An 11,126-nucleotide genomic window follows, 5' to 3' on the forward strand; every position below is an offset into this window, starting at 1 on the left:
AAACAATTAAAATTGAGGAAGACTAAGGAGTCAAATTGACTTCCCTAGATGTCATCTAGTGGAAATACTAGGTAGACAAGTTGGAAAAGAAACTAAAGAATGATATTAAGAGAAAGGAACCTTCTCTAGATGAATTGGTCATTGACATAATCAAATTCAAGTATGATTTAATGATAGTTAAAGTTATATTGTTCCAGTATCCTTATAGACACACTTTCTCAACCTTAAAGAATCACAAAGAATCACATCAAAAGTTGACCAAAAAAATTTGGTTGTAGGGTGATGTTGATGTTCCAAAAGAAAAGAAAGGGTTACTTGATGGAAATGAACACTTTTATAGAGTATTAAAGAAAGATGTGGATATGTTGGAGGAAATGAATACATTACAAAATCTCATGATAAATATATATATAATACACACACACACACACACACACACGACCTTTAGAACAATGGAAGATGCAGCTAGGTGGGAACATGAGCAATACCCTTTCAAAGTTGAAGGAAGGAGATGATCTAGCCCCTCATTATTCTATAATTACCAACTTAATATATTAATGTCCAAAGAGAGACCACAATGCAGGTCTATGGGACTGGGAGCTTACAACCAAGAAGATAGCAACAAATGGAACACCAAACGATGACAACAAAAGAGAAAGCACAACCCTAAAAAGGGAAGAAGAAGAAGAAGAAGAGAGTGAGAATCGCCCCAAACATGAAAAGGGGTTTTTCTTCAAAGGGAAGAAGGACAACAATGAATGAGAAGGATGGGAGCGATCCAAGGCTTTGTTTTGTCTTTAAGAGTTGTTGGAGGCGTGTAGCTGGGATAGAGGAGCACTGCAGGGTTTCACTGATCTGGAGTGCCTAGTGTCAAGGAAACTAAATGGTCGCTTTATGCCCTGGGCAAGAAGTGAGGACAAGAAGAAGATCGTGATAAGTTGTACCCGGGTCTAATGTGTGGGGAAAGATAGTTGTAATGTGTAGTCACGAAGCTGCATAGATTCATAAAGATAGAGCACAAGGCAACACTGATTTGTGTACATGAAGAAGTCTAAGAGGGATTTGCACTCTCTAAAAAATAATAGAATCTACCTCTAATCTCGTAATAAATGGGGCATTTGAAAAGGAAATGGGTCTCAGATTCAGCCTCAGCCATGGTACAAAGTCTACAAGTCTGATCCTCTCTATCAATATGGTGGTCAATCTAATCCAGAGTTGATGAGAGCCCACTTTGAAGGAGCCAAGAGAGATCCATAGGGCATGTGTCCACTATTTATGCAAGTATTTAGGGCACCTAATGATCCTAGCTTGAATGTCCGGGAAGTGTCTGGCATAGAATGTCATCCTCGAGTGTAAACAGCCTCGGAGGATCAACCCAGGTTCGGATAATATATTTCCTATAGATATTAAGTTTGACATATCTATTCAACTCCCGCTGAGAGGGAAGGAGGTTAGTTGGAGCGTCCAATAAGAATTGGTAGGGAGGGAGAGAGTTGATATCTATCCGGATCGATCTCAAAAGGATAGTAGCCTGAGTGTACCAACATCAAACCCTAGAGGCAAAATTTGAGATAGTAATAGTGATTGAAGAGAAATATGCCAAGTAAGGGTATCTGTGTTGGCCTTCAGCCGAGTCCGCAAAGCCACGAAGGCGGTGGAGGAACCAAATCAAGTCAAAGATGGCTGCCAATCTAAAAGGGTGGGCACCAAACTCAACCAAAATAACACTGTGGGGGATGGATCTCTGGCATTTGATAATCCAACAGAGAAGCAAAATTTGGATATGCTCGATCGAGGCCCAATCTAAGTCTAAAAGGGATTATATTGTGTATAAGGACCCTAATTTTGTGGAGCATACTAGGTTAGTTCATAATCACAAATACAACATGAAGAAACTTTGTTGGGATTATGTTGTGTCAAGGACCCTAACTTTGTGGAGCATACTAGGTTAGCTCATCTATTTCTTAGAGATAACTGACCAATATTCTTGCTTGTGTGGTAAGAAAAAATAGTTTGTTTATGTTTCCCAAATGAAAAGATGTAAATTTTGATTGTAAAGGAAATGTCTATTCAAAGTTATGGATTCTAATGATTATATAGAATCTATCGTTTGGTAATGTAAAGGACTAAATATACAAAAGAAAAATTAGTTATAAATAGACATTTTCTATCTTCAACATAACGTCATTATTTTTCTTCTCTTTGAAAGTTGTTAATTAAATTTTTTAATTTGATTAGTTCACTTATGATTTCTTATTCCACAAAGTAAAATCTATTTGAGTCATCATATGAAGAAATTATTCTGATTGTAGTGTAGTTCAAACATAGAAATTGTATGAGATGTATTCTCCATATCAATTTTGTCTTATTGTTCTTGTCAAGCATTAGTTAAATTCAATAGGCCTAATTGTGGTATGATTTAATAAATGAAGGAATAGAAGGTCAAAATAGTTCACAGATCTATCCAAGAAGTGGGAGTAAAAGAAATCTTGTAGGGGTTATACGTAGGACCAAGAAGGAAGTTTGACTTTGCTTCCCAAATAAGACAAAGGTAATGATCTATGATTGAATACTAAAGTCTTTGTTTAAAAGAATAATCAATAAAAGAATTCAAATATAAAGAAATCAATACCATCAATAAAAAACTAATATAATTAAATAACATAAGTAATAATTGTGAAATACACAATTTTATCTTTCTCGAGATATCATTTTCATCTTGAGAGATCACATAAGATTGAAGTTCAATTATAACTAAATCTACTATTACAAGGTTTAACTGAGAATTATAATTAAAGTATAGGCTTAATAGCTTTGGTTTGTAGAACTTGAAGAGTAGGAGAAGAGGATTATATTGATCATTCTCATTAGTTGGCCATATCATTTGCAAGATTTGATAATTGAGTTAAGCAATCTTATAGATAGATAAGATAAGATAAATTATTAAATTTTTCAATTTGTTGATTTGGGAGCCAAAAAGGGCCAAGTGAAGAAATAAACTATTGGATTAGAGGAAAAATAGAGGAACACACAAAAAAGATAAGAGATTGCCTCATTTTTTCACAACATTGAAGTAATAGACAACTTATAGGTGTCTATTAATGTCATAAGAAGTCCAATATTGCATGATAAAATGAAAGCATGTAATAAGGTGTGTACTATACAATCATGAAATTATTTATGCATGTAAGGTACTTAAAATTTATGATAGTACAATATATAATAGTGTTTGACACATTTTAATATTTATGGAAATTGTTCATGTGTTACCACAGCTCTGTTTATAATAGGGTTGTCAATACTTTGTGTTTATCCCATTCATGTTTATTCACTTTTGGTGATATAAATTATCTCTTTCATGTTGCTTCTCTTGGTGTTTGTAAAGATTTATTTTGGTCTATAGATTGCCCATCTAGTGCTCTAACAATTACTACTTGTATAAAATAATTTCTACCTAGATTTTAAAGATTTGGAGATTGATCTTGCTTCCATACTAGATTGAATGCTAGAAATGAATATAACAAGATGAAAATGACATTATGACAATAGGCAACCATGGTGACTGGCACAGAAAACATGTGATGTTGCTCATTTGTGATGGGAAGGAATCTGAGCAAAAAAAAAATTGCACATGTTGCAACTTTCCTTTTGGATACAATTTTTTTTAATTTATTGGGTGGAAACAAGGCTAACACCTATCCACTAAAAACTCTTTGACCTACTCAGAGTTCACCTTTTTCAAGAAAGAGGTTAAGAAACTATGATTAAACTAATGTAATTATCATTCATAAAATAAGATTTTGTATGTGTAGGTTTCCCAAATCATTTGTTGAAGTTCACATTACATAGATGAAATTAAATGATAGAATCTAAATTATTTTAATTTAGACACAATAGTGAGTTGTTATTTTCTATGACGTTCACATGAAAATTCATTAAGAAATATCAAAAAAAGAAACTTTTATAGAATGAAATGGAACTAGGTTAAGTGTAGAGTTACTTTGTTGCCATTTGTGATTGTATTGTAGAGAACTACAAGAAAGAACACACATCCAAGTTATTTCTAACACCCTTTCTTATAGGAAACATCTACCTTAAAATAAAATGAGCGTTTTATTAATTTAATTGATCAAATATGTGTAACAATTGTAGTGATGTTGAATTTATTGGAAATGCAAAGAGATATAGAATAGTAACTTGCTTCCTAAGAAGTGTAACTCTCAAGGACTAAGGAAACTCATTGTTGTCTAAGAAGAGGAAGTATGAATTCTAAGGAGAAGGATGATTGATACTTCATGTTTTGAAAAAGAAAACATAATTAATCTTAAATCAACAAATCACCTAAACACTCCAAGAAAGACCTTTTCAATTCATCATAATTGAAGAAAGATAATCGTTAGTAACAAGATGTAAATAAAAATAACACAATGTAAAAATATTGTAGAATATTTTTAAATGTATGAAAATATAATAAACTCTTGATTCTATTTCGAATTTAAATTTTATAATACAAATAATATAACTCTTTATCATGAGAAAATATTTGAAAATATTATTTAATTTATACAATTTATGAAAGAGTGTAGCTTTCCTCCCTCATGAAAGTATCTCAAAGGATATTACTCCTTCACCTTTCTTCCATCATCATTTATGGCCAACATCTATCTAGCTAGCCAAATCTTAGCAAAAGGACTCTAAAAACCACGAGTAATATCCTTAGAAGGAGACAACAGTTTATGATTCTGTAAAAATTGTCTTGCACTTTTAGAAATAGCTTTTTCTTCCAAGGCGAGAAATTCCACTTTCCTTAACAACACATGATTCCCATGTTGTGATGGCCGATCATGTACAGAGTAAGAACAACTCGCCGTACCCTCTTTAATAACTGATTCTGTATCCCAGATGCATACTCGCATGATATTCTCTCCACTTTCATCTCCTTTCATGCATGAAGGGACATGAAAAGCCTTGGAAACTAGGGATACATCAAAGTCGTCCAAACATGTCATTAGCACATCGATTTGAGGAAGATGGGCAGTCTCCCTTCCTGTTACCTCCAAGCAAAAGGCAATTGCTACACATAAATTGCAACCGTGCAGCGTGAGATTCTTTTGACCTATAAGAGGTTGAGACTCACCAGCTACTTCAGATGATAGTGACAAATCCAGTAGCTCCAAACGAGGAAAATCCTATCATTTAAACAAAATATGGGTCAATGAGTTTGACTCAAAATCACACAGTTAAATCTTGATATTCACATCACAAAATCTGGAGATTAACCTCACTATCTACGAAAAACTGTATTTTCTTTGGAAAGCTCATCTACATATTCTTAGATTTTAAATTTAGCATCGACAGAAATTCAACTTTTACGAAAAGAGAGCTAACAAAAGAACAAGTTTCCAAACTGATGCCTACACAAACATTGCCATAAAAATGCCACTTAGAAATCGAAGAGAAAAACGATGCCCAAAACCTACCTTCAACAACTGGTAAACATTTGGTCGAATTTTCTCACAGCCTATCATGCATAGTTCTTTCATCTCAATTTTCAGCCATAGCCTCCAATCTGATTCTCAAGGTATCTTCTGTTTGAAGAGTGGAGGTAGTTTAGTTTTCGATGAACCACTATAAATCTCGTGTTGTTCTTTGTCTGTGTAAGATTTCTCGATGAGTGTGTTTGAGTTACTCAGATTTCACTTTTTTAGTTCCAGCAATTTGTAAACTCAACAATTGGTATCAGAGTTGGGGGAGCTCGATTAGATTTTCTTGTAATCGGTGAAAGTTTCTCGGCCCCATGGATGAGGTTGACAAATGCAAAATTGATAAATTTCTAGGCAGAATTTTGGGTTATGGAAAGTGCAAATGGAATCACTGCTCATTGAGCAGGATCTGGCACCTGCAATGCTTGGTAAAGCAAAGGGTCAAGGTTCCTTAATGGACGACAAGTGGAAGAAGCTCGATCTAAAGGCAGGAGAAACAATTTTTCTATCACTCTCAAGTAAGGTGTTATTTAATGTCTCAGCGGAGAAGACAATGTGAGAGCTTTGTGGAAATTTGTCTTCATTATATGAAATAACATCAGCATCGAACAAGGTATTTATAATGAAAAAGTTGTACAATCTGAAAATCAAAGAAGGTGGGGCTATGTTTAATCATCTTAATGAGTTCAATACTCTAGTTTCTCAATTGATTTCAGTCTGCATACCTCTAGATGATGAGATAAATGCTATTTTATTGTTATGTTCACTACCAAATAGTTGGAAAGGGGTAGTAATGGCAATCAGCACTTCAGTCGCTGTCAAAAGCAAATTCAAATTCGATGAGATTGCAACAACTACACTTCTCAGCAAAGACATGTGAAGTTAGAATCAAGAATCTTCGTCCGATGATGCATTAATTGCTATGAAAACAAGCAATTGGGATAGAAGTCGCAAAAGAGGCAAACATAACAAGAATGGCAGGTCCAGATCTACACATCATTCAAAATCTAGAGGCAGAAATGTTACTTGTTGGTTTTGTGGTAAACTAGGACACACAAAAAGGCAATGTTGGAATTATAAAAAGGCCCAAAAATAAAGTGATAGATGATGGAGTAAATATCGTAGCTGCTAAAGATGATGGGAGTTTTGGTTCTCACAATTAGCGAGAAAAATGCAAGTTTGTGGGTTCTCAATTCTAGTGCTTCCTTCATGCTACTACATGTTGGAGTGCTTTCACAAATTATCATGGAGGTATGTTTGGTAAGGTTTTCCTTGGAGAAAACAAAGAGAATGTGATATTGTTGGTAAAGGTGAAACATACGTTGAATAAGATAAAAGAGGTCTTTTCCAAATTCAAAAGTTTGAAGGCTATGGCTGAAAATCAGATTGGAAAGAAAATCAAATGTCTATTAACTGATTATGGTAGCAAGTTTTACTCTTTGGAGTTGGAGATTTTTGTGCAGATAATGGAATTCGCAAGATTAAAACAATTTCCCTTTACACTTTAAAGAAATGGTGCAGTTGAGAGGTTGAATCGGACTATTTAGGAAGGAGCTCGGTGTATGCTCTCCAATGCTGGTTTGGGGAAAGAATTTTGGACAGAAGCATGTAATGTTGTGGTTTATTTAATCAACTGTGCTCCTTCATCTCATCTCGATTTTGATATTCTGGAAGAACAGCGGCTTGGGAAAAGAATTTCACTCAATCACCTGCGTGTGTTTGGTTGTGATGCTTATGTTCACAATCCTAAAGAACAGCGAATGAAATTGGATTTTAAATCCTAAGAGGTGCATTCTGTTGGGGTATGGTGAAGATCAATTCGATTTTTGTTTGTGGAATCCAATTGCTTATAAAGTGCTTCATATTTGGGATGTTGTCTTCAATAAGAAATCTTTCTTAGATCTAAAAACTCAAAGTCTTTCTTCAAATGACTCTATCCAATTTGATACGTTTGATAATGGCACAATTACAACCCCTGATACTACTGCTTCTAAGAGACCCACTATGAGTTTCCATCCCTTTACTATTGGTCTTTTGTCTTCTCATACCTCTTCTATTAGTACTTCAATGCCCCTTCCATTAATTTCCCAGCCCCCTCTAGTTAATTTTGTGCTCAACAAAAAGGGTGTTGATTTTAATGATATTTTCTTACGAGGTGTAAAAATACAAACAATTCATTTGGTTTTGGATATGGCAGCATCTTAGGATCTTGAGCTTGAGCAACATGAAGTCAAAACAATGTTTCTTCATGGTGATATTGAGGAATCATATATGGAGCAGCCAACAGTTTTTGTCAAACAGAGACTAAAGCATTTGTATTGCAGGTTGAAGAGGAGTTTGTATGGGCTTAAGCAAGCCCCGAGATAGTGGTACTTAAAATTCGAAAGTTTTATAACTCAACAAAATTTTATCCGCTGCAAATCAGACCCATGTGTCTTCAAAATGACGACTTTGTAATTCTTTAACTTTATGTTGGTGATATGTTGGTTGTCAGAAATAGTGTGCACGTTATCCATGATTTGAAAATGCATTTGGCTCTTCATTTTTCCATGAAAGACATAGGGGCAGCAAAGAGGATTCTTGGGATGGATATAATCAGAAACAGACAAAAACAGGAAATCAGATATCTCCAGGAAAATATATTTTAAAAAGTTTTAGATGAGTTTAATATGTCATGCCAAATCCATTTCTACTCCACTGGCTGCTCACTAACGGTTTTCTTTTGTGATGTGTCCTTCAACTCCGGAAGAAGAGAATGAGATGGATAGTATTTCATATTCCTCTGCAGTAGGCAGCCTTATGTATACCATGGTTTGTACTTGTCTGGATATCACTCATGCATTGGGAGTTGTGAGCAGCTTTATGAGTAATCTAGGAAAATCTCATTGGCAAGCAATTCAGTGCATTCTTCAGTACTTGTAAAGTACTTCTTATTATGTATTGCACTTTATTGCCAATGATACTCATCTTTGTGGTTATGTTGATTCTGATATAGCTAGAGATTTAGATAAGAGATCTACTACAGGCGGTGTGTTTACTTTTATCAGGGCAGCGATCAACTGGGCCTCCGTAAGCAACAAGATGTTGTTATTTTCTCTATTGACGCTGAGTACATTGCTCTCACCAAGGGAGCTAAAGAGATGATATAGCTACAACAATTGTTCGGAGAGTTGGAGTGTAAGCAATCTAATTTCACTCTATTCTGTGATAGTAGGACTGTCATTCAGTTGGCTAAATAGTAAAAATCCAGCTTTCCATAGTCGCACAAAGCATAAAGAGACTAGATACCATTCATCCATCATTCTCTTAAAGAAGGCAAATTACAGTTTGAGAAAAGTGATACTAAAGTTAATCAGACAGATGCATTAACAAAGGTTGTATCTTGGGAGAGGTTTGAATTATGTAGAGCTTCTCTTGGAATTGTGATGACATAACCATAAAGATCAAGTGAGGGATATCTCTGTGCAGCTCGCAGTACTGATTGGACTTCAAGTGAGAGATTGTAATGGTTCTGTTGGTAACAGTTCTGTCAGTGGAGTCCAATCATTTTATTCATTTATTAACTGTTGACTGTCAATATTCCACTCGTTTCTCTTCCATGGTATACGCTTGGAAAGTACTGTGAAAAACAATATGCTAAATCTTCAATATTGTAACACAGATTAAGTAATAGAGATATCCTCTGCATAGTCCAGTTTTGGATGAACCACTATAAATCTCATGTTCTTCTTAGTCTGTGTAAGATTTCTGGATATGTGTGTTTGTGTTATTCAGATTTCTCTTTTCTTTTTCTGCAATTTTAAAACTCAACAAAAACCTCTAGACCCAGAAAATTATTTGGACAAAATAAAACCACTTTCTAAAACCCTGCAGTTACAAAACGCAAAAGAAAAAGCAAGCACAGCCAGAAAAAAAGGTGGGAATTATTCCGTCGTAGTTCTTCAGTTATATATCAGTTTAGCTCGCAATGTTAAATGCAAATCTGAAAAACAACGTAGTCCTAGAGAGTGCGAAACAGATGATGAAGCATTGAATATTACCTGGATGGCAGTAGCAGCCATTAGAGAGCGTATATCCTCCTCCCGCCAAACTCTACTGCGTTTGCTTGGATCGTTCAACGACTCCTCTAGAATAATTCGTCTACCCATGTCTCTTATCTGATCATGCATGGAAAATTCACAAAAGTAGTGATCAGTGTGCTCCTCTTCATTTACATCATCATCCTTGCCCTCAATATATCTGTGCTCGTGCATTACAATGAGTCCCTTCTCTTTAAGTGTTTCAAGACTTGCAAACACAGAATCAAAACCAAAAGCATTCCAGAATCTAACATAAAAAACCTTGCTGAAAGCCCTATTCGAAACGAAGTCCCTACTCTTAATTTCAACGAACATGCAAGCTATGTCTAAGAAGATGCGTTGCTCTACAGGGCCCAGATTATCGTAACTGATTCTGAGGGTTTTAAAGACAGAATCGTGGCCGACAGTTTCGAGTTTGTGCATGACTTCAGGCCAATACCTATTCTTGTCTCTACCAAACAGATCTGCACCTGCAATCTCCAGAGCCAGAGGAAGACCCGAACAAGTTTTCACAATTCTCTCTGCCATATCTTCATAACCGCTCTTCGGGTTCTCTCTGCGAAAGGCATGCCAGCAGAACAACTCCATAGCCTCAGCAACCTCAAGTCCTCTCATGGGGTAAATCACATCAACTTGTCGTACCTTCAACAAACGTTCATTTTGTGTTGTAATGATTATTCTGCTTCCCTCTCCAAACCAGTCACCCATCAGAGCATCCAACTGTTGCCCATTGTCAACATCATCCAAGACTACCAGTGCTTTTAGGGAAGCCAAGCGACTTCTCATTGCAATTTTTCCATGGTCTAAATCATTAAGCTTTATCTTAGTTCTCAAGAGATCCTTGAGGATCTGTTGCTGCCACTTTATAAGGCAATGGCGGGAGTCCTCAAGCTTTACCTTCGATACAAAAGAAGCAGCGTTGAAGAGGTGACGGACCTCGTTATAAAGGGCTTTTGACAGGTTTGTTTTACCCAGACCGGGAATGCCCCAGATACCAAGGGTAAGCCTACCAATTTTCTCATCGCCCAATTTCAACAACTCTCGCAACTCCTCTATGCAGGGTTTGAGTCCGACAGTGTGTTGGGCCACATGTTGCATTCCCAAATCCAAAGAGTGTACAACATCCTCCACCACTTGATTCACAAGCTTCCCTTCGTAAGTGCCACATCCCACAACACATGAATTCCGCATTTCTTACATAGCTATGATTCATAAAAACAACAGTAACAGGAATACGAAAAATACCTGGAGAATGTTTCTAGAGACCATCCAGATAAACAAGCAACTTGATGCAGCACATTTTTCCAGTCTCGAATCACCTGTGAGCTACACCGACCTTGAGTTTCATGTTTATGGAAAGCCTCAGGATATGAACCTAGTGCATGCCTGACATGTGCGGGTTCCACATTATGAAAGAGAGGTATCATAATGTGCGCTCCTGTACAGTTAAGCTCCCACATAAGAGAGACCTCTCGGAGACACCACACTGAACTGGCATAATCAGGGGAAAATATGGGTATATGGATGGTAGAGTTTTGAATGGCCTGCTGCAAACTCCATCCAA

The 11,126-nt window shown here is 36.1% G+C and overlaps 1 protein-coding gene across 1 annotated transcript; it reads right to left on the reverse strand.

The window, feature by feature from the left end:
- Positions 1 to 4,448: 4,448 nt before the first annotated feature.
- Positions 4,449 to 10,876, reverse strand: LOC149557922 (disease resistance protein Roq1-like). The gene is made up of 2 exons (XM_089832377.1): positions 9,524 to 10,876; positions 4,449 to 5,189 (listed from the first exon to the last, which is right to left on the reverse strand). The coding sequence occupies exons 1-2, from the start codon at positions 10,751 to 10,753 to the stop codon at positions 4,695 to 4,697; spliced, it is 1,725 nt and encodes a 574-aa protein (XP_089688503.1). The 5' UTR covers positions 10,754 to 10,876; the 3' UTR covers positions 4,449 to 4,694.
- Positions 10,877 to 11,126: the final 250 nt, after the last annotated feature.

This window comes from Cupressus sempervirens, chromosome 5 (genome assembly GCF_028749045.1).
Source record: "Cupressus sempervirens isolate cs-2001-9-10 chromosome 5, ASM2874904v1, whole genome shotgun sequence".
NCBI classification, from domain to species: domain Eukaryota; kingdom Viridiplantae; phylum Streptophyta; class Pinopsida; order Cupressales; family Cupressaceae; genus Cupressus; species Cupressus sempervirens.

Bases quoted from the DNA above. Each gene is read 5' to 3' on its own strand.
- LOC149557922 (XM_089832377.1), bottom strand. From the start codon at position 10,753: ATGCGGAATTCATGTGTTGTGGGATGTGGCACTTACGAAGGGAAGCTT. The intron at 5,190-9,523 runs GTAATATTCAAT...TTTAAATGATAG, and splicing joins TGGCTGCTACTGCCATCCAG to GATTTTCCTCGTTTGGAGCT.